Source organism: Eschscholzia californica, unplaced genomic scaffold, assembly GCF_041429995.1.
Source record: "Eschscholzia californica isolate CP2 unplaced genomic scaffold, dmEscCali1.0.p SCAF_3, whole genome shotgun sequence".
In the NCBI taxonomy this organism is placed as follows: domain Eukaryota; kingdom Viridiplantae; phylum Streptophyta; class Magnoliopsida; order Ranunculales; family Papaveraceae; genus Eschscholzia; species Eschscholzia californica.
Window position 1 is genome coordinate 22,408,510 of NW_028238420.1, and position 24,304 is coordinate 22,432,813.

Consider the following 24,304-nt stretch of genomic DNA (forward strand, 5'->3'; position numbering starts at 1 on the left):
CGAGAGTCTTGTTCGACAAAAATCTTCGAGAGAGAAGAGAGAATCCTGTTCGACCTAAAACCTTCGATCAAATCAAAGAGAGAGAAGGGAGATAAACATCCTGAAAAGGAGAAAAGCCCTGAATCTGTTTGATTCTATAAAAAAGAGATATATAGAGATAGAAACCTAAACCCTAGATGATACGCATGTCCATAGAGAGTTTGTAATTCTTGTTATTGCTTGATTTCTCCATATATTTTTAGGGTTTTAACACTAATTAAAGTAACTTTTGAAGATTTCAAGTATCAATATTGCAATGAAGAATACAAACAAGGATGTAACTCGAAAAATATATAAGCGACATTTACATAAAAGAAATTTCGCTTATCATAAATAAAAATTCATGAATACCAACTGAAAATTTTAAAAAATTTCGGCCAGAGCAGTTGAAAAAACAGACTAATTTCAGCCATCTCGGACGAAATTTATTACTATTTTCAGCAGGACCGGCCGAAAATTGTTATCTTTTTCAATTGACCCAATCGAAATTTGTCATTTTTTTCAGCTGTTACGACCGAAATTTGTTGTCTTTTTCAGCCGACCTTACCGAAATTTGTTGTCTTTTTCAATTAATCCAACTGAAATTCTTTACGAAAAAACGACCTAAAATCCTAAAATGTTTGTTCAACCATAGAGGAAGACAAGAAAATGATATTTCTTTACCTGAGACATATTATCTTCATTATAAATGTTTTTGTTTAAGTCGATATCTTCGTTTAAGTCAATGTCCTCGTTTAAGTCGATGTAGATTGCTTCCTTCTTCATTAATGGTGGTTCCTCATCCATGACATCTTGAGGCATCATTAAAAGCTCTAAACTAAGACTATAGTGATGGTAAACTTTGTAAGTTTTTTAATACTAATGGTGGTCTTGATAGTAGTGACGATATTAGGGTTTGGTTGTTTTATGTGAGAGAAACAACAAGTGCATAAAATATTACATTTACTATTAATTTTTATCTAAGTCCTTTTATTTTAGCACTATTTATTAAATGATCCTTATAACGCCCTCCTTAAACTAATTTGGTAAAGGAAGAGCAAATACATAAATTGACCTTTCTAACGCACTGCCTTTACTAAATAGTGTTCTTCCTATACCAAAAGCCTTTCTTTTAATTGCGTTTTTTTTTTCTCAACATCATTATTTCATGTTTTAGGATCGTAACTAACTGTTTCTCTTTTATTTCTGAGAAGGTGCTGTTTGTTTTTTTTATAAGGGTTTGAATCTGAATTAGCTAAATCTGAACTGGCTGAACTGAATTAGCTGAATTAGTTTACCAGTCAGATGTTTGTTTTGTATATCTGAATCATTGAATCTGAATTGCAATTTTGACTGTTATACTCCATAATAAACTTTTTAACCAAAGAATCCTTATTATTCTTTTTTAACCAAAGAAAACCCTAATACTCTTTCTCTTTTCATGGCTGTCGTTTCTCTCTCCATCCCCAACGAATTCTCTCTATCTCTCTCTCTCTCTCTCTAAAAGATCAGTGGTGTCTCTCTCTTTCTTGAAGAAGAAGATCAGATGGTATCTCTCTCAATGAAGAAGAAGTGCAGAAGCTATCTCTCGAAGATCCGACAAGGGTTGACACCTTTTTGTTTAAGATTTTAGGGTTCATAGATCCGGCGGAAGTTCTCGTCAGATTCGCTTCCTCTCTTACCCTCCACCGGTCACTGTATCTTCTCCATTTTTACAATGATTTACTTGTCCGAAGCTAAACATTTCAAATCTAGATGAGACTAATAAGCTTCAAACTTCCGTTAACAATATTTCGAGTTTACAACAGATGCGAAGCACATCTACTTGAAGATTTTTAGGGTTTAGTTTTTGTTTAAATCCTAGTCGGATCTGTGAGAAGGTTTCTATTTGTAATTCAAACCAAGAAAAACCCTAAATGATCGGTTGGATTTTTTAAACTAATTGCTTAAAAACTTCAATGGATTTATTTGCAACAGAAGAAGACAACTTTAAGACCTAATTTGAAGTGTATTGCGTCTGGTAGTGGGAAAAAACAAAGAGAGGAAGAAACCCCCCAAATTTTTGAGTACACCATTAAATCTAACCTTTTATTGTTTTATTTAGTTATTTTTTATTTTTTTATGTGTGTTGTAATGATATTCATGATGTTTTTTAGGAGTTTTGTTGTTTGAAGAACACCCTGTGGTCGCACCAGACTGCAAGGACTCTTGCACCACAGTACCGTGGTATCTAACCGTAATATGTGCCATTTACGGCTTGAGCCGACTACACTCTTCAGCCCATTGCACACCCTACGGTCTGATCCCACCATAGAAAATAAAGCTTCTGAGTTTCATTTTTTAAGTTGTTTGCTTTTATTTATCTATATGTCCCATTGTTTGGCGTACCTTTAGTCATGTCTGGACATGTCCCGCCAATCGGAAGTTGGAGAAAGAGGGGGGAGGAAGCTAGGAAAAAGCAAAGGGTCGACGACTCGACCACTGAAGTGGTTGAGTCGTCTAATCCAGCAACATGTACGTGTTAGAAGAAGGTGACAATATTTTATGTGATTGCGTAGCTTAGTATACCTTTAGTTAGGTAAACGTTTCTTGTTCCTAAGCACAAGTGAAAGTGCCCGAATAATACTTAGAGTCTAGGGTCTTAAGTAGCCATTGACGAATCGAATGATGAGATCATGATTCGAGTGGGAGTACTCAATGGTGGTTCAAGGATAAGAATCCGTACGAACCGTAGGCGAACAAGTAATAACCTAAAAGACAGACCCACATAAACTTTACATAATAAATCATAATTGGTTATGCCTGAGTTCACAGTAACGCAACTTGATCAATTACGTAAAAAGTCCCAAAAAGAATTTTGAGTAAATGCCTACCTAGATTAAGACACCTGTTGTCCCTTGTTCATCGATGGTGGGTCGGCCTTCAGAGTGCCATCTTTTACCTTGGGACAATACGGGTAGATCTATAGCAGAGATCTACATTTCTAAATGGTTATTCTCAACGAGTCAGCAAAAGGGTTTTGGATTTCGAGGCAAAAGGACAATTTTGTCAACCAAGAATCATAGGAGTATGATCAGTAAGGAGTTACTCACCCAGTACGATGGATTAAGGGCAGTGCCTTAGTACGCTTAATTCCGGAGGAATGGGATCTTGGAATTATATTATTCTTAGGGGACAACAAATATAGAATAATATAGGCATACAGAAATTATGTCAGGATAACAAGTTTAAATCACTTCGCGTTTCTTACATGTAGTTTAATTATGACAACCAAAGAATCCTTCAACATCCGTTGGCTACTAAAGAAAGAAAAACTGAACGGAGATAACTTCATAGTATGGGAAAGGGATCTGGAACTCGTTCTCAGATCAGAAAACAAGGCAAGCATTCTGGACACACCACTTCCGATAATCATTGAAGATTCGACTGATGAGGAGATAGATTCGGAAAGAAGTCTCCGAAAGAAGGCTGAACCCGTAACATGCCTTATGTTAGCAACCATGGAACCTAATCTTCAGGATAAGTTCATTCACATGGATGCTTACACCATAATTCGACAACTTAGGAATTTGTTCCAAAAGAAGTCGAGGATGGAAAGGTATGAGACTTCAAAGGCAATATTGGATATGCGCCTTGAGAAGGGAAAGCCTGTAAGGCCACATGTTTTCAAAATGATTAGTCATTTTGAGAAACTAGCTCGACTTGGAGTCGACCATTGCCGAGATTTTGCCACACATGTTATCCTGCATTCACTTCATGATGGGTTCAGTCAGTTTAGAATGCACTACAACATGAATGGATGGGATAAATCTCTAGAATAACTACACATTATGCTCCAGACAGCCGAAGAGAATATCGCAGTGGTGGAACCTAAGAAAGAAATTTTGATGGTTCAAAAGGAAAAGGGATTTAAAAAGGAAGGAAAACAGATATTCAAGAAGAAGAAGTTGGGCAAATGGAAAGGCAAACAAGTTGCCAAAAACAGAAGTGCCCAATCTGATTCCAACTGTTTCTACTGCAATGGCATAGGCCATTGGAAGAGAAAATGTCATTCGTGGAAGATAAAAAGAACGGAAAGGTGGTTTCCGGTTAAGGTAAAATATATTAAAAGATGCCTACTAAACTTTTAAAGAATTATACCAAAGAATCCAATTTAGTTATTCTAATCTAGTCAAACAAATTTGAAAGAACATGGATAAAGCTAAAAGTTGAGTGATCTCGTATCCCTCAACGATAGTTAATCATGTTTCAAACAAATGTACTTGACAAGATCTCAAGAGTCAATTACTCACTAAAAGCTAATGTTAGACATAAGAAAGTGATTAATGTGACTGGAATATTCTAAATACTAGATTTAAGGAAGTCTTGGAGACTAAACCTAAATCAAGTAAGGATCAAATCTGACTAAAAGATTATGATAAGATCATAAGTCTAAAAGTCATAAAGTCTTCCGAAAGCAAAAGTCTAAATGCACAAAAGCCATACCACTAAGACCTAGAAAGCTATAGTGAATAAAAGGATTCCATACGAATATGGATTTTAGAAGAGTTCTAAAATGATCTTTTATTCTAAGTCTAAAGACCTTTAGACATAGAGCCTTCAAGCAAAGAATAACGGGGTTTTTCCACAAATCATTGAAACACAATTAGATTGTTGCTCTCGATGGTGTCCTATTAAAAAGAAAGCGTTCTTTGATAATCGGACAAGTGGGAGGAAATAAAACATTCGAAAGAAGTTCGAATAAAAAGAGCAACAAATAGGAGTAAAGAGTTACTCGCTATAATGGAAGTAAGGAGTTACTTGCCATAACGAGAGTAAAAAATTACTCAAGATGAAACCTCTTAAAGAAACTAAGAAGGTATCTCGATCATTGCTCAAAACCACGAGTGAGTCTTAGAGAAGGTTCACAGAAACTATAGCAAAACTACTCTGAGTTTAGACTGAGAGTCTAAAGAGATGAGATCTAAAAGGAGTGAGGCTCTAACATTCGCAAAGAAATTTGATCGGATTCACACTACAAAAATCCGGAGTTTTCGTAACGACTTATTGTAACGGCCCCGGTGGATGCCGTTACAACAAGAATTTTTTATAACGGCTCTCTCCAATAAAGCCGTTACAACTAACACAAAAAACTGGCGCCACTTTACGCGCCTATAATTGGTGTTTTAAGACAAGAGACGAGGGTAAATTTATTAGGGCATCACAATCTATGTCAATAGATTAAAGTGATGAAGAGACTCATTTCAAAAGAAGTTTTGAAAGAGATCAAGAACTCTTGGAGAAGAGTTTCCACCCATCTCACATGAGACCTGCCTAACGAAACTCAGAATTTGGAAATCCTGACAAGCGAAAGCAGAACATGAGAGAAATACTTATGTCAGGTAAACATAAGATCGATCATGGAGATGATTGATGTTTACCCGCACATCTAAAATGTACTTAGAGTACAAAAGATGTCGTCACCCATGAAAGTCAGAGAAAGAACCGAGAGTACTGAGAGCATTCAAAATTATGTCTCTAAAAACAGAAGTTGAAGAAAGTCATAAAAGTAATCTTCCAAAAATAAAGATAAACATCTTTTAGGAAGGGCGAACAGATGAAAAGGAGTTTTCGTTTTCATGCTGAGAGTCGTTGCTAACTCTACTAGATAACAAACCAGAATTAGAACTTGGGAAGTGCTGATTTTAATTCAAAAAACTGACATTATCATAATAGCTTCCGAAGGAGTTCTAAAGCATGATAATAATAAGCGAAGTAAAAAACATAAACTAAACTGTCACCTTAGAACGGACATGGAAGATGAACGGATCTAAGGAATTAGGATTAAGGAAGAAAATCCTAAAAAGACTTGTAAAATTGAGAAACGTAAAAGAGTTTACGCGGTGCTCCATATTTAAAAACTCAGTTTATTTCGTCGTCTAAATCATGGTTTAGAATTTAGATGACAGTCTAAAATAATGGAGTGTTCCAGGTAGGTTTATTAGATACGTGATCTAATGAAAGAAACCCTACTAAGTGAACATAGAAGCACACCATTATAAGAATCCCTAGTCCAGGTCATTGGTTGGACAACAATGACTTAAGAAGACTAGCATGAGTGATTGACGAGATAGCGCTGTTTCTTGGGCTATGGGATTAGGAGTATTCAAAGTCAACTTCATGGGTGTATAAGTTGATACACTGGAAACCCGCCAAGTGAGAGTACTTCGAGAGAAGAAGTCATGAGATGTCATAACTCTCATTTAGCAAATCGGAGAGATTCCTCAAAACATGAGTACCCACTCAGTTTGTGTAAGGAATGTCGAACTTTGGCACCGTTAAACGCCGCGCCGTAAAAGGAGGTTATAAAGGCGGATTGCTGGGGGAGACAGGATAGACATGAAATTGCGTGGGAGTACAAGAATGGAATATATCTTCCTGAGTAAAATCAGGATAAAATATCTCTGGGCCACTTGATGAGAAAAAATTGGAAAATGCATGGCCATGCTCAAATGGATTAAGAGTTAATCATTTGGTTTGACAGTTTGTTCTCGGAATCAAGAAAGTCTGATAAGTATGACATATCAATTAAAATATGAAAAGACATAGGAATCAAGCATTCCACTTGTTCTAAGTACAAGTGAGAGACTAAAAGATATATTCCCTTGGTCCGAAGGAATGGTATCCTTCTAAGGGATGTCCTTCGGTCAAGATGACAATGCGTACGATTTGGCGAATAGGATCATATTGACCTTATTTGGAAGATCATTAGTCCGGTCGAATTAGGGGTCGTAATGCTTAGCTAGAAGCCAACTACGATCGTCGGATAACTTCGGTAATCCGCGGCTAACATAGACCGGATCCTACAAGGGTTACACATAAGAGTGATGGTTTGAACTGAGAGATATTGACTAGATATAAAGTGGCAAATAAGTGTATTAGATCTATTATTTGAGGCCAAAAGGAGTTCGGAAGAGTCCGGACAAGTGTACATAACCCCGGGCTAAAAAGGGAGCCCGGGGGTGCCGACCATGTGATGGCCGACCTTAGGAAGGGGCCGGCCAGCACATGGCCGTTAGACCCCTTGTGTGGGCCGGCCATAAAGCCCATAGAGGCTTATATTGGCCGGCCACACATAAACCCTTTTAGGGTTTCATGTGGGACACAAAAAGATATGTCTTGAAGGAGATATTTTAGGAATCCTAGTTTGGGTCAAATACCTTCTCTATGGTCCCTACAAATAGACCTCCTTAAGACATAATTATGGACGACGAAAATCAAGAGACAATTCAAGAGTGCTCTTAGAGAGAAAAGCCAAAAGAGAGAAAAAGAGTTTTCTCGATTATCGAGTCAAGAGGAAGGTGTTCTTCATCTCAACCTTCAAGAGAGTTCTAGGTAACTCGAAGGAGGGAGTTCAAGTCATACACTCGGTGTCTCGAGTAGAGGAACTACAATTGGAGTTCTTGATCTTCCGAATCTTGTCGAAATTTTGTTCGTGGAAAAGCGATTAAAGGTAATCATCTTTCCATATCTAGTTCATTGATTAGTTCATGTATAATTAGATCCTGGAAGTCTAGTGTTAACATTAGATGTTTGAGATTCCGCAATAAACACTAAAAAAGGTGTGTTAGACACATCTGTAACCCTACACTTTGGCCTAATGGCTTTATTAAAAAAGGAAAGATAGTAGGGGTAGTGATGACCTTTATTTTTTAGCTCTGCATATCTGCTGTCGGGTCATCATAGAACACTTTGTCTCCTACAATGGTGACTGGATTAATTTCTTCTTGCTCGGATCCCTGGGCGGAGACGAGATAACATTTCCCAGGATATTTTCTGGTCTCCCCTGACCGTCCCGATGAGATTCGTTCTCGGAATTGGGAACTTCATCATGAGGTGGTTCATGGAAACTATTGCTCCTGACTCTCTCAGGAAGTTTCTGCCCAATATGATGTTATAAGCATACATCTTATCGGCGATTGTGAAATTTAGCATTATCGCCTTTGCTGATTCTCCTTCGTCGATCAGTACTGGCAGGGTCGCTATTCCATCTGTTTGGACCTAATTGTCTCCGAATCCTGTCAAGCAAGATTTATAAAATTTGGGATGGCGTTCGCTTACCCCGAGTTTTTGGAAGCACGTTCGACTCATGACCTCTGTGGAGCTCCCCGTATCGACTAGAATGCGTCCTATCCTCCAATTGGCAACTACGACTGTTATTACCAGCGGATCTGCGTGAGGAGTTATTACCCCGACCAGATCGTCATTTGTAAAGACAATGGGTGGAGTTTCCATGGCAGGCTTGATTAGAAAGACTGGCCGGCTCTTTGCTTCGTTGGCATATCTGCGCTGCTCGCCTTTGGTTGTTCCTCCGAGGGCAGGTCCTCCTGCTATGGTATTGATATTCCCCATTACTCCGGTGGACCCATCTGGGTATTTGTTTGCTTTTCTAGAAGTAGGGCCCTGCCCGTTGGTTTCAGATCCCGATCCAATTCCTGCCCTGTTTACTGGTGTTTTGTTTCGGTATTCGTAGGTTCGCTGTTCTTTAGGGATGTACTTATCCAGTTCTCCATTTCTTACCATCTCCTCAATCAGATTCTTGAGGTGCCGACAGTCATCGGCCTTGTGGCCGTAGCCTCTGTGGAAGGCACACCACGCCGTCATATCTTTGGGTCCGAACATTCCTCGGTCGTCATTGGATTTGGGCCGTTCAGCCTTTCCTTTCGCTATCAATACTTGCAAGATTTTCTCCCTCCCTTTCATTAGGGAGGTGTAGGTTGTGAAGTCAACCCTGGGTGTCCTGCCTCGCTCTCGTTCCCTAGGTAGCCTGGCTTCCTCCCGTTCTCTTTTTCAGGGGCGTTCACTTTCGTAAGGAATATCGGCCACCTCCTTCATCCGCAAATAATTCTCCTTTGCCCTGATAAACTGTTGCAATCTTTCTATCAGATCTGCGAGGCTACCTGGCTTTCTCCCGAGATATCTTTGATTACGTCATCCTATCTGAGACCTCTCTGCAAGGCGACAAAAGCGATGCTTGATTCCAGGTCGGGAACCGGTACCATAAAGTCGCGAAATCTCTGCCAGTAGCTTGCTAGAGTTTCGCTCTTTCCTTGTACCACGTTGAACAGCTCGTCGGTTCCTCTCTTGATACTGGTGCTTCCTCAGAAAGCTTCGCAGAAAGCTTGGGCGAGCTGGTCAAAAGATTTTATTGACCCCGGGGCTAGCACTTGGTACCATGCCTGAGCTGGTCCTTTTAAGATGGCGGCGAATACCACACACCATATATTTCGGTTGGTTGTACACAAATTCATCCTCGCAAAATAGTTGTTGATGAACACTCCCGGGTCTTCCACGCCGTGATAGTGTTCCAGCGTGGGGCACTTGAAGTTTGCTGGTTTTTCGGATTCCAGTATTTCCCAGCAGAGAGGTGGCTTCCGAATTACTGTCCCTCCCCAGAGTTTGTCTTTATCTTTTTCTCTTTAGTTCCGCTACCTGGTGTATGAGCAACTCGCAGAGGGTGGGGTCGTCTACGCACCCCTCGCCTATCCCAGCATTCGTGGGGGTATAAGGTTCGTCTGGGTTTTGCCCGCCTTGTTCCCTCAAGATACTCTTCAAACGCATCTGGTCGCCTGGTTGCAGAGTTAGGGTCTCAGGTGCGTAGGTGTCGCCAGGCAAGAAGATCCTTCTCGCGAACGTCCGGAGCACTTCTTTCCTTTCATTGGGTGTTGCAGCCTTCCTGGCTATCTCAGCTTTGCGGAGGCTTTCCTCCAATCGTTTTGCATCCTCGTCCCTTCGGAGGTAATCACTCTTGAGTTGTTTAAGTTCAACCGCGAGCTCATCTGCGCTCCGAGATCTGTGGGGTGTCCCACGTGGGGTGTGCTCGTCTGAAGACATGTTTGCCTGAAGAGTTCAGGAAGTAGTTAGTTCTGAAAAAAGTATTGAGTAAGGTTCGGATTACCGAATCTGGTTATTTGCTAGAGAGATCCCCTCCTTCTAGCGCCAAATGTTGATGTCGAAAATTAGCTCCCAATTAATCAGCCTGAAAAAGGGAGCAGATGCATGACAACCTCCGTTATGATGGTATATTTTGTTTGGAGAGGAGAGATTCCTCTGTTCAGCTCTGCTTCTCTCTGCTCCTGTGCTCCGACTTTGTTTCTCCGCTCCTTGCTCCTTGCCCCAGTTCCTCACTCCTTGCTCAAGCTCCTGGCTCTTTGCTCTTGTTCGTCTGTTCTCGAGGGGGAAAGCCTGCAAAGGGTTCGAAAACCGCTCCGACGCTCAAGATAGTCAGGGTACTCTTTGCAGTAAAAGAATGAATATTGATTGACCCTTTTAGGGGAGAGTTATGAGAACTCTGTTTTGGGGGGTGATCCTTCTTGGTATGAAGAAATCGTATTTTTGGGAGAGAGAGTGTGTTTTTCCTCCAGAGATCGTGTCCTTTGAAGGACGATGTGGAGGGCCATTTATAGGCGAAGGTAGGCCGACTGTGATTAGTGGCGATGGTGAGGCGGTGACCGTCAAACCGTAATAGAAGTTACCTCTTTTGCGTATCTAGGTTTCTGTTCGAGTCTATCCCGGATCTTTGATAAGGGAAAGTTCCTAAGTTCAAGGATACTTTGTATATATCTTGCTGAAGTGATAGACTTTAAAGGAGAAGTTTCCTCCTTTAGATAGGTGGAGTCCAATCGGGCTTAAACACTTCAAGGTGTGTAACCGACTGAGATCTTTCTTGGAAGTCCGGGATTAAGTCATTAGGTCGCGCAGCGCTGATATCTTCCCAGTTCTGGGAGTAAGATATCGGCCGAACCTATGGAGACCCCCCTAAGTCCTTTAGAGATCCCAAGGCTGATCTATCCATGCCGAGGGCGTTTTGTGCAGAGCTGGTTTCTTCTGGCCGACCTCCCGGTTGTGGGAATGTGTGGTGGACCATCAGGGGTTTTAGTTGTCCTGCTGCCTTAAGTCGAGCTGTTCCGTGAGACTTCTGGTCTGATCTTTGACTCTTAAGACGTTAGTCAACGTCTGGACATTTTATCAATCATCAGAATGGGGTTTTAGGATATATGAAACATATTAGATGACAAAACTCACAACTCGTGCGAAATTTTTTGTGTCACAGTTTGGTTTAGTATCTTATTTCTGACTTGTTTTCCAATTTGTGGGGCGAAATTGAGGTAGAACCCTCGGAAAATCATATATAATGGATTTTTAAGACATATGAAACAAATTGGATAAAAAAAACTCACAACGCGTGTGAAATATTTGTGTCACAACTTGGTTAAGTTTACTATTGCTCGGGGTTTGTTTCCAATCAGAGGGGTCAAAATTGAAGTAAAAACCAAAAAAATCATACAGAATTGAGTTTTAGGACATATCAAACATACTGGATGATAAAAGTCACATTTGGTGTGAAATAGTTTGGTGCAGTTTCCTATTGCTAGGGTTTCGTTTCCGATCAAAGGGGTCAAAATTGAGGTAAAACGAAAAAAAATTATATGGAATGGACTTTTAGGACATATGAAACATATTGGATGAAAAGACTCACAACTCGTGCGAAATAGTTTGTGTCACAGTTTGGTGCAATTTTTTTTTTGAATTGTTCAGCTTGTGCCTCGAACCCTTGACCTCTAGGTGGAAGATTATACCTCTTACCATTCCAACCAAGGGTTGTTGGCACAGTTTGGTGCAGTTTTTTTTTTATAATGATAAGCGGGAGAAGCCCGAACCGATACAAAGAAATAAGAAACCAAAAAGGAAAACAGCAAAGAAATCAAATTACATCATTACATTAGCCCCACCCTTTCCTCATTCTCACTGTCCCTCTAGAGTTCGCATTAACAATGTTGACTTGTTCCACGGTAGTTGACTAACATTCAAGTGAGTTACTCTCTGTCCGAGCCTCATCTTTGACAAGTGGTCAGCAGCTTGGTTTGCTTCCCTGTAGACATGAAACACCCGAAAACTCTGAAATTGTCTTTTAAGCCTCTGAACTCTCTTCCATAAACGCGTCGCCCGCCATGGTAATTTCTGATTTGGTTTTGCAAGAAGTAACTTGATATTCATCGAATCAAGACCAAGTTCAACTTCCTGCATCCCAGCCTTAACTTGGCCCGTGGCTGCTCTAACAACATTCCCCTCTGAATCTCGAATAATGGCTCCATAACCCGCATCTACCTCATTCAGGGCACCATCGGTATTAATCATATGTCTCCCTGTCATCGGCCGAGTCCATTTACATGACGTATAGACCGGCTTTTGAAGAGAGATAGTAAGATTCCATCGGTCAATTGTCCTCCGATTCTCCTCAGTATCTTCAAACTGTTTGCTAATAGTATTCAGCTTGATCCGCACTTTATCGCAAATAGTATGAATAATCAGCCCCGGTGACATAACATTGCCTCTAAATACCCTGTTATTCTGCTCCTTCCAAATATGATAGACATAGGCATTTAGAAGCATACAACCCACTCGGGCAGCAATAGAAGCCCACCAAAGTGATTAATACACCACTGTTGCTCCCCTTCCCAATCAGCAACACATACTCTCTGAAATCCCATCTTGAGTAATAGCGATTCAATATAATCTTTGTGACCGCACAACCAAAGAATAAGTGGAAATCCGTTTCTTCATCTCCCCCACAGAATACACATGTAGTGTCTATAATCATACCCCAACTAGCCAAGAGCGATCTAGTTTTGAGGCGTCTTCGAAAAGCAAGCCACGTGATGAAGCAATGTTTGGGGATACCACTCAGTGACCATACTAATGAAGTCTAGCTCAATCGAGTACTTCTAGGTCGAATTGCTTCATACGTCTCTTTGAGCGTAAACTCTCCATTCTGGCTAGGCATCCAGTTCACCTCATCTCTAAGAGTAGTATCTACGACCACCTCTCTGGCCTCAACCTCGATAGTCCCTAGCATGGCTGCTACATGAGTAGGAAAGACCCAGCCTGACTGCCCTATAACTGAGAAACCCGGGCATCTAGATGAAGGTGAGAATCATATCTATACCCCTCCACGAAAGCATCATAAAAAAGACCCCGAGGATGCCATAGATCAGTCCAAAAATTGGTATCATGACCATCCCCCATAGAAGTGCAAATGAGTCGCTGAGCCGTCGTCCTGCTGGCTAGAATCCGACGCCAACACCAAGAACTTCTACTCGAAGCCGATAAAGTCCAGAATTGTTGATCTTTGATGAGATTATTACTCACCCACTCAGCCCACAAAGTCGTCTTACCACTAACCAGGTCTCATATATGACGAAGATTTGACGCCTCGAACAACACCTCGATATTACGAAAACCAAGTCCCCCTTAATCATTGTGGTAACAAAGGCTTTCCCAGCCAATGGGAGCTCTCTTACACCCCATATCCACGCCAGACCACAGGAACTTACTAAATATGGAGTTGATGTCATTCATTACTCTCTTGGGAATAACGAACACTACTGTCCAATATAGTAGCATGCTATTCCAAACCACCCTTACGAGGAGAACTTGGCACGCGAAAGATAAAAATCGACTCTTCCAAGATTGGATTCGTCCCTTGATTTTATCAATCAGCGGAATATAATGACTATAGGTGAGACGAGACGATATAAGAGGTAAACCCAAATAACGGATAGGCAGAGAACCAGTACTGAATTCCAGAATACTAGTAATATCACTCTGACCTTGGGCCGAAAGACCCGCAAAGAAACTGTGCTCTTAGTCACATTGGCCTGCAACCCCGTCGCCCGATGAAAACCTGTTAACACACCTTTTAGAGATTGATCCGAACCAGCGTCTCCTCGAAAGAAGACCATGAGATCATCGGCGAAACAAAGGTGAGTAACTTTCGGAACTCGACACTTAGGGTGTAGCAAGAACCGACCTGCTCTTTCCTCTCGATCAATAAGAACCGCGAATACCTCCATCATTAGGACAAACATATATGGAGAAATCGGGCAGCCTTGCCGTAGACCTCGCTTCCCATCAAAATAACCATGGGCTTCACCATTAACCATAATCGAGAACTTAGACGTGGTGACACAGGCCCGTATCCGTTCTATGAATATCCTTGGAAAGTGAAACTTACCAAGGACTGAGAATAGTGAAGACCAACGAACTGTGTTATACGCCTTCTTAAGGTCAATCTTAACCGTACACCTAGCCGAGGTATCTGGTTGGTGGTAATTCCTAACAATCTCACGGGCTAGCATGATATTGTCCTGAATAGTACGACCAGAAATAAAGGCTGTCCTGTCCCTGGTCGTGGCTTTCGCTAGAAGGGTTGTTTTCGTCGGCTTGAACTCGACTAGTTTTCGCCAGGACTCCTCCCGTGCCCAAGTCGTGGCCTTAGCCACCAGGGCTGTCTTCCTCATTTTAAGCATGAATAGTTTCGCAAAGACTTCTCCTTATACCCCGGGTCACCTTCATCGGGGCGGTAGTTTTATCTAGGACTTTTCCTTGGGGATCCCTAGGGACCACGTTTCACTCGAGTAAAGAGTTGAGTTTAGCTAGGACTCCTCCTTGTGAGGCCTCGGGTTGCAGCCGTGGCTACCGGAGCTACCTCTTTTGCCGACTTGAGCCGATTAGTGTATCTAGGACTTCTCCTTGGGACCTTGGTGAGGGGTCGGTTTTTACTCGAGCAAACTTCAGTTTAACTAGGACTGCTCCTTAGGGTCCTCAGTTGTTGTCGTAGCAACAGAGGCTATCCTGTCCCTGGTCGTGGCTTTTTCTTAGCAAGGTTGTTTAAATTAAGGCCCTTGGTCGCTGCTCTCACCTACCTAGGCTGCCTTTAGGTCCTCTGGTCGTGGCTTTCGCTGTCAGGGCTACCTGCTCGATTCAGAGCAAGATGAGTTTTATCTAGGACTCCTGCTTGTATAGCGTTTTATGCTAAAAAATATTTTTATTTTATAGGTTAAAATATGTAGCTAGTAATGCTACTTCTTTGTGAAGGATATATTCCCTCGGTCCGAAGGAATGGTATCCTTCTAAGGGATGTCCTTCAATCAAGATGACAATGCGTACGATTTGGCGAATAGGATCATAATGACCTTATTTGGAAGATCATTAGTCCGGTCGAATTAGGGGTTGTAATGCTTAGCTAGAAGTCAACTACAATCGTCGGATAACTTCGGTAATCCGCGGCTAACATAGACCGGATCCTACAAGGGTTACACATAAGAGTGATGGTTTGAACGGAGAGATATTGACTAGATATAAAGTGGCAAATAAGTGGATTGGATCCATTATTTGAGGCCAAAAGGAGTTCGGAAGAGTCCGGACAAGTGTACATAACACCGGGTTAAAAATGGAGCCCGGGGGTACCCATAATGGAGCCGGCCAACACATCGTCGGTTAGACCCCTTGTGTGGGCCAGCCATAAAGCCCATAGAGGCTTATATTGGCTGACCACACATAAACCATTTTAGGGTTTCATATGGGCCACAAAAAGATATGTCTTGAAGGAGATATTTTAGGAATCCTAGTTTGGATCAAATACCTTCTCTATGGTCCCTATAAATAGACCTCCTTAAGACATAATTATGGACGAAGAAAAATCAAGAGACAATTCAAAAGAGCTCTTAGAGAGAAAAGCCAAAAGAGAGAAATGGAGTTTTCTCGATTATCTAGTCAAGAAGAAGGTGTTCTTCATCTCAACCTTCAAGAGAGTTCTAGCTAACTCGAAGGAGGGAGTTCAAGTCATACACTCGGTGTCTCGAGTAGAGGAACTACAATTGGAGTTCTTGATCTTCCGAATCTTGTCGGAATTTTGTTCGTGGGAAAACGATTAAAGGTAATCATCTTTCCATATCTAGTTCGTTGATTAGTTCATGTATAATTAGATCCTGGGAGTCTAGTGTGAACATTAGATGTTTGAGATTCCGCAATAAACACTAGAAAAGGTGTGTTAGACACATCCGTAACCCTACAGTGGAATCACGAGCCGGTTACATGAACCTATCTTTGACTAGACGAATAAGATTCGAGCTTGAATGACTATAAAACACCATTGTTTAAATAAAGATTTGAACATGAAAATCAAGGTTTTTGATGTAGATTCAATAGCCTAATACACTAAAACTTTAGTTTTCGAAAACTAGTTTTAGGGTTTTGAAATTTAGCAAAAAAGGGTCAAAACCCACTGTTTTGATGATGAAAATCATCAAAAACAGTGAAAAACAGCAGCTGAACCATGAAGGAACAGCAGAAAAATCGAGGGACAACAAGAAAATAAGAGGAAGATGAAGTCTGTCCTGGGCCAGACTGGCTTGGACGCGTCTGGCCAGTCGCGTGCACCAGGACGCGTCCCAGTCCGTCTCGGACTGGGATTCCGAGATTAGTCTGAGACGCGATTTTCTTGGCCGACTCCTAGGACGCGTCCGACGCATCCCTAGCATCTACGAACTCGGACAGATGCCTCTAGACGCGTCTGTGACCAAAGGACGCGTCCAGATGCGTATGTGGTCCATGGGACGCATCTGGCCTAGGGCCAGCACGCGTCTACCCGAGGGACACGACACGGCTCGGAACGTACCGAGCCTGGTCCAGACCTTGACTTTGACCGACCTTGGTTCATCCTTGACTGGTCAAAGGTCCCTTGACCGAGTTTGACTAGGGTTTGACTAAGGGTTTGACCAGGGTTTGATCAAGGACTTTGACCAAAGGTCTGTCCAAGGTTTTACCAAAGTTGACTTGGGTCCATTTTTGAGTTTGACTCTCAGATTTTGGATCTTGGCCCGAGTGGGAGTTTTTCAAACTTTTTCTCCGAATTTCAAACTTATTTTTTCGAAATTAACCCGGGCGATCGGATGACCCAAACAGAGTTTTTCCTAGAATCGATTTTGGAAATCATTAAGGAAGAAACATAACATGTTATAAGTCCGTATTTTACGAAAATAGACTTAGAACTCACGTTAGACATAGGAATGTCACAATTTCCCACAATTAGCTATACGAGACATAGCGAACCTAGAAACGAAGCTAGGATACATACTTTATCTTATATGATTGTCATATTTCTGGATGTATGTATATTTTATGTGATTGCGTAGCTTAGTATACCTTTAGTTAGGTAAACGTTTTTTGTTCCTAAGCACAAGTGAAAGTGCCCGAATAATACTTAGAGTATAGGGTCTTAAGTAGCCATTGACGAATCGAATGATGATGTGATATCTAGTGAACCTAAATACTAGGCTAATTAGATCAAATTAAAACTCGCAAGTGTACGAACCGTATGTAAATATGGCAAGAATTACGAGGTCGATCCCACGAAGACTTGTTTGGAATTAAATCTAAACCTAAGATTAATTAATAAACTAGGAAAGTAGATAATTGATTTTGAGGATAATTTTAGAAACTATGCATTGAAATTTAAGAAACAAAGAAAATTGTGATGGAAATTATAAGTTGGTAAATCTAGGATATTGGAATTCACCACTAACAATTATATTTAAATCTAATATCTAATTCAAATTATTATCTCTCTTTTATAACTCAAAAATTGTTAGAACTCAATCTTCAATTTTCGGAAGATAAAACGATAAAGAACCTTTTTGTAATTAACTAAACCCATAACCCACTTCACTTAAAATATCATGCAATTAGGAACCAAGTTGTTAGTTTCTTAGGCTAACCGAAGTACGGCTAATTCAAAACATTAAAGCACATGAGAAAAGATAATAAAATAAATACGATATTAAAATTTAAATACTCAAGTTAGGGTTTCATCCGTTATCCTAGTGGGAGAGTTAGAAACCCATGAATATAAGACATGGTTGGATTAATGATAAGAGAAAAAGAATCAGAGAGAAAACACCTTTTTTCGCCTTTTTTTCCTTCTGCACAGCCAAACAGGACCTTAGGGAAAATTATTTTCTCGTCTTCCCGGAAACGATTTCCAGGTGAGAAAATAATTTTCCTTCCCTGGTTTTTCTTCTCCTTCTCTGTTTTCTCTTATTTCTCTTTCCAGACTTCTCTCTTTCTCTCTCTAAATAAGCTATGAACTCTCTATAATATGTATAACCGAGTGATGATAAATAAAGAAGAAGAAGAAGATGATAATGGATTTATAAATTTGATTCAATCTTTCTCTCTCTACAATATCTCTCTCTCTCTCTCTCAACTCTTTCTATCTAACTCTCTCTTTCTCACTAAGAGAGGAATTAAAAGAAGAAGAAGAAGAAAAGAACAGAAACTTGAAGATTTCTCTCTCTCTCTCTAGCCCCGGTTATAACTTTTAATGGTGGAGAGATGATCTTTATCACCCCGGCTTTTCTCCTTTTATAGCTGTTGATAAGTCGGCTTCCCTCTTCAATTCTTTCCTTTTCTTTCTCTCTTTCTATTTCTTTCTCAGTCGGTTGGAAAGATCGAGTCTTGGTGGAGTCGGCTTTGGTTTGAAATTTAGAAACAGCTCTCGGTTATAACAGGAAGGAGAAGAAGAAGATGATGATGACTGCTGTTGGGAATTGCTTGGTGTACTCCTGGCCGTGCCCGAATGTAGCCCGCTTGACTCTTGGTCCATTGGATTTGACCCGAACTTTGACTCGCTATATTTTACTCATCCGAACTCCGATTTGACTTCCGTTTTCGCCTACGGGTTCGTCTTGGATTCTACTTTCCGTCCGAGCACTAATAATGATCATGAAATCAGAATCAACAAATGACCAAAATACCCCTAGTCTGCATTTCTCCGACTTTTATCCGTTTTGCGCACATAACTCTGAAAAAGGTACCTGAGTAGAAAAAGAGGTAATTCATGAGAGTAACTTGCCCTAGATAGACTAACTTATCCAATTTAAGAGACTAAGATGGGACATTTTCATTTCTCATCAAACATCCCCAAACTTAGATTTTGCTAGTCCTCGAGCAAAACAGAAAAATAAAACTAAACCTAATTCACCACTTTCGTAGGGAATCACGATTGCACTTAGCACGTGCAACAAGCCGTTAAACCCCTAAGTTACCCCTAGAGGACGAGTGTGGTCTCGTGAGGGTTTGCAGTGAATCTACCCACAAAATTCAACATTTCAAAAATCAAGAAGGGTGTAAAAATACATGATTCCGGACTTGTTTATTCAAGAGATTTTTGAAGGCTAATAGAAATGCAATCTAAGTCAATCAAACCATCCAAAGCTAAAAATCCATTCACTAGTAATCAAGACTCTAAGTGCATGTGACAAGCCATTGTGAATATCATTTTGGTTCTGAACAGACAAGACCTCGATTACCGTCTTAATACATTTCGCCTCGACTGTTGCCTCACGGTCATACACTCAAAAATTAAAATCGCTCAGAATTGGTTCACTCAATGTGTGAGTATGAGTATGAAAGAAAACTCAACACATTATAAAAGCTGGACTAGAATTTATGATGGACGACTGATCTCATGGAAAGGAAACAACCACTAATATGGGATGGGGAAGCTAACCTACTCTTCTCACCTGATCTACTTTCTAACCTTGTTTTCTAGAGGTCAATAGACACTAAAGATGAAATAGAACTCCTGAAAACTCGACTTCTTCAAATCTTCAAGAACTTTTTCAAGGGATAAATACTTAAATCAAACAAACACTTTTCCTTCTTTTTCCTTCTTCAAGGGATAGCCATTTTTTCCTTTTTCCTTTTTGTTTTTTTTTTCTTCTTTTTTTTTTTTTCAAGGGCTAGTCACTTCAAGAACTTTGTTTTTTTTTTGTTTTTTTTTTCTTTTCACTTTGACTTGACCTTGATTTTGATTTGATTTTGATTTTGACTTGATTACTTCCTTCTTGAGTTCAATTCTCTTTATTTTCACTTTCATGCCTTATTCTCAGGATTCTAACTGGTGGATGAAGTTCCTATTTTCCTCTAGTTGACACAGTTATCAAGTTTCTCAGACTACAAGAGAAAGGTTCGCATTCCTGATGACACCCCTAGTGGTTGTGAAATTTAAACTCAGGAGATCATCTGAGTTCTTTTTAGTATTGCGAGGTTGAGTAGCTCTTCATTCTACTCGGAATTAATGCAGAAGAGATCACTCAAAGGCTAAAAGAAAGGCTTATATTCTCACACGGGTTAAGTCTCCACTAATGATTAATCAGGTTCTCTCAGAAGTGTCTACTCTTCACCTATCTAACATTCACATGGCCGGTGCACACACAATTTCAAGATTCAACTTTCATGAACAAACCCTTAGCAAACAGACAGTCTAACCAACTAGACTTTATAACTATTAACAAACAAAAATAACTAGATTCACAACTCTAGAAAATTAAAAAATTTGACCCTTTTTAATTTTTGAAATGAAGGACGAAAGTTCAATCCCCATCCCCAAACTTAAACCGAACATTGTCCTCAATGTTCTGAAGACTATGCAAAACAATGGAATGAAGGAAAGATATTACCAGATTCGGATGTCCTATATTTGGGTTGCCTCCCAAAAAGCGCTAAGTTTAACGTCTTCAGCCAGACGAAACAGATGACTTGAAGAAAAGAAAAATTTACTATAGACCTACTGGATTCCGGATTAGTGACTCCCCATAAAATAATAATCGAAAAATCTGAGGGTCGACCCAAAATACACAATCACCAGTGAGGCCCCATAAATTCTCCTCTATGAAATAGTATGACAAAATAAGAGAGTCTTTCAGGGTGAAGATACCATCCCCAAACTTAGATGATTGTAAAATCACTAAATTTGCAAAACAACCTATAGGACTCTCCATAAGACTTGGATTTATACTCAAATTGGGAGTTTCTAAAATGGGATCATTGGGCTTTTCCATCGAACTAGCCACTACATTGGGTCCATGCTCCTTAGGTTTCAACTCAGGTAAAGATTCGGACAGACCTTCTAAAATTTCTCTCATTATCGGGTCATCAGTGTCCTTAAAGAACTCTAGGGCTTCACTTACATCGAGTGAGTCGTCACTCATTTCCCTTAGCCATAGTTCATCTTCCTCTTCATTTTTCTCCAAAACAATATCATGGGTAAGTGGAGCAGAAGATTTAGGCACATGAGATACTTCAGACTCAACTCTTGGTTCCTCTAGAAGTGGCTCAAGTGTCATCTTAGAATCAGCAATAGACTTAAGTGGTATCTCTGTGGTTGGCCAAACAATTGGCTCTGACTCTAGTGCAGTATCTATCTCATTACTACTACCCTCATCATCAATATCTAAACCCAACAACTCTAACAGAGTCTCTAATGGGTCCCTTACCAAAGTGGTCGGTAATGCATCCTGAACTAATAAGTCTATCAAGTTCAACTCATTAAACTCGTTTTCCTCATCAGGGTGAAGTTTGGCACTAAAAATGTTCATCTCTACTGTCATATTTCCAAATGACAACCTTAGAAGACCACTTCTACAATATATGACAGCATTTGATGTAGCTAAAAATGGCCGACCTAGTATCACTGGGATTTGACTATTAGAGTTATGGACAGGTTCTGTGTCTAGGATAATGAAGTCAACAGGGAATATGAATTCCCCAACCTTAATCAAGACATCTTCAACAACGCCACGTGGGTGTCTAGTAGAGCGATCTGCTAACTGAAGAACTATAGAAGTTGGTTTGATCTCTCCTAATCCCAACTGTAAATACACGGAGTACGGAAGAATGTTGACGCTAGCACCTAGATCCAGTAAAGCACGTTCTACTTTAAAATTTCCTACGGTGCAAGGTAGTGTAGGGCTTCCTGGGTCCTTGTACTTTGGTGGGATTTTATCTTGAATGATTGAACTAACCTTCTCAGTGAGGAAAACTTTCTTATGCATATTCATCTTACGCTTCCTCGTGCATAAATCTTTTAGAAATTTAGCGTAAGCTGGGACTTGTTTAATTGCATCTAGTAATGGAATGTGAATGCTAACCTGTTTGAATAATTCCATTATTTCCTCAAACTGAGACTTCTTCTTTGACTCTACCAGTCGTTGAGGATACGGGGCTTTAGGAACATAGGGCTCAGGTACCACAGGTGGGTTCTCAGGCTCAAGGACCTTCTCGGGTTTTCCCCTAGGGATGTTGGTTGGTGAGGAGGAGGTTTCAGAATCTGATTCACTATCTTCAGGCACTCCTACCTTATTGTCAACTACCCTACCACTTCTAAGGGTGGTTACAGCATTAGCTTGTCCCATTGGCTGTTTTCCTAGATTACCTTTTGGGTTTGGTTGAGGTTGGCTAGGGAATTTACCTGGTTCCCTTGCACTTAGTGTATCTGCCAATTGACCTATTTGTGTTTCTAATCTTTGAATGGACTGAGCTTGGGAGTTCATCATCTGAGTTGTTTTTTCTTGGAACCGAGCATTACTCTGGGCGAGTAGTGATAGAGATTCCTCTAAAGACGATAACTTTTGTTGAATAGGAGGGTTTTGTACAGTTGGTTCTTTTGGAAAACCGGGAGGAGTAAGAGTATCCTCAGATTGAGTGATATGAGTTTGTCCGTTGGACCATGAGAAATTAGGATGCTTTCTCCACCCTGGGTTGTAGGTGTTAGAGAATGGATCAAACCTTTGTTTGTTCTCATACCTTTGGTTCTGATAAAGAGCATTGGCTTGTTCATGCTCACTAAAGAATAAGGTGCATCGGTTACCCGTGTGTGTAGGATCTCCACAAACCGAACATGGGTAACTTACTGATTCATTTCCTACACTCATAACCGGATTTGGTGTGCCCCTAGACTCGACAGAAGATTTTTGTTTATCTATCTCAACGGCTTCTACTCTTTTTGCTAAATCAACAAAAGCTGGATGGGATTCTATATGGTATATGCCCCCTTGTTAGCTACAGTCCTCCTAGGCTCTTTAAAGGGTTCCCATTGGGGAGATTTCTCTGCCACATCAAGAGGTATTCCATTGCCTCTTCTGCTGTTTTATTCACGAATCCACCATTACAGAATGACTCAACCATGGTTTTAGTTTGATAATCTAGTCCATCATAGAGAATCTGGACTAATCGTATTTTCTCGAAACCATGGTGAGGGCATTGTAAGAGTAGATCGTTAAACCTCTCTAAGTAACTACTAAGGGACTCTCCATCTTGCTGCATAAAACCTGCAAGATTTTGCCTAATGGTAGCGGTTTTGTGTTTAGGGAAGAACTTTTGAAGAAAAGTTGTAGTTAACTCTTCCCAATGACTGATCGACTCGGGTTGCAAAGCGTGCAACCACGATTTAGCTTTTTCTTTCAAAGAGAAGGGGAACAACCTCAGTTTTAACTCATCCTCAGACATATCTCTATATTTCATGGTTGAACAAATCTCCTCAAATTCCCTAATATGGTGATAGGGGTTCTCATTTTCCGCACCACGAAAAATAGGCAACATTTGGATCATACCCGGTTTTAGCTCAAAATGAGCTGTGGAGACAGGTAACTGAATACACGACGGACGACTAGTCCTTGTGGGGTACATGTACTCTCTTAGGGTTAGCGGAGCATTCTCAATCCTATGTTGATCTATGTTCTCACCCATTTCTTCAACTACTTCACTTCCTTGATCTCTTTTAATGAAACGACCTAGGTGATCACGAGGTCTAGGTGGCATAAACTAACACGGACGGAAGGAACTACGAAGACCCTAGGAAGAAGGAAAATCACAATCAAGCTGACTCAACCAAGCAACCTAAACAGAATCTAGCAACAAGTTATTAGACGTAGATTTAGTGAATGGCTTGTCAGATTTGCCTAGTAATCTAGACAGCTCCTATTTCGCCACAACACCTGAACTTTGACTGTTATAAAGGTTACTCGATCAGAGTAGTCGGTAAACAATTCTCCAGGAAGACAGCCAACGATGAACGTTGTGATAGCCGTCTTCCTTCGGCAAACGTTTCCTCTTCTCGAGGCGGCCTTTTTGACAAGAATTGCTTACACACTTTCCTCTGAGAATGCCTAGATAATAATCAAGTTCCCGAATTGTTTATGAAGATCCTATGAGCTCGATACCCTAAGGTCACTGTCTAAATCAGATTTTAATTATTAACGAGGTTTGGGATCGTGAATGTTGTTTCCTAAATGGGCAAGAGAACGGTGATGAAATCCGAACTCCTATCTTGTAGCTGGGTTTGTGCCCTTACTAGAATGCTTACACTAAACAGTTCGGCAAAACAATGAGGCACACGAATTCACACAATTACCCACTGACAGGAGATTCGTGGGTGATTAGAAAAAGTTACCTCTCTTTCCAGACGCACTTTGCAGCTATCCCGAACCACTCTTGCTAAAATCTGTAAAACAATCTCAAATAACCCGAATTTAGCAAGTTCAAAAAAAAAAAAAAAAAAAACAACAAAGAAAATATTTTTGTAAATTTCTATTTTTAGATATATATATATATATATATATATAAA

The 24,304-nt window shown here is 40.4% G+C and overlaps 1 protein-coding gene, 1 non-coding gene and 1 pseudogene across 3 annotated transcripts; 1 reads left to right on the forward strand and 2 right to left on the reverse strand.

Annotated features, from left to right (window-relative positions):
• Positions 1 to 8,058: 8,058 nt before the first annotated feature.
• Positions 8,059 to 8,661, reverse strand: LOC147549046 (uncharacterized). Its single transcript, XM_086668189.1, has one exon. It carries the CDS (start codon positions 8,659 to 8,661, stop codon positions 8,059 to 8,061), a length of 603 nt encoding a protein of 200 aa, XP_086524315.1.
• Positions 8,662 to 19,662: 11,001 nt separating this feature from the next.
• LOC147549047 (uncharacterized) lies at positions 19,663 to 23,499 on the reverse strand (annotated as a pseudogene). The gene is made up of 3 exons (XR_015237396.1): positions 22,745 to 23,499; positions 21,957 to 22,493; positions 19,663 to 21,920 (listed from the first exon to the last, which is right to left on the reverse strand). The product of XR_015237396.1 is annotated as an uncharacterized LOC147549047 (transcript).
• Positions 22,925 to 23,031, forward strand: LOC147549048 (small nucleolar RNA R71). The gene has a single exon (XR_015239028.1). It is a non-coding gene; the product is annotated as a small nucleolar RNA R71 (small nucleolar RNA).
• Positions 23,500 to 24,304: the final 805 nt, after the last annotated feature.

What these genes read in the sequence shown, in the direction of transcription:
- LOC147549046 (XM_086668189.1), bottom strand. Translation starts at nt 8,661, where the DNA reads ATGACGGCGTGGTGTGCCTTCCACAGAGGCTACGGCCACAAGGCCGAT.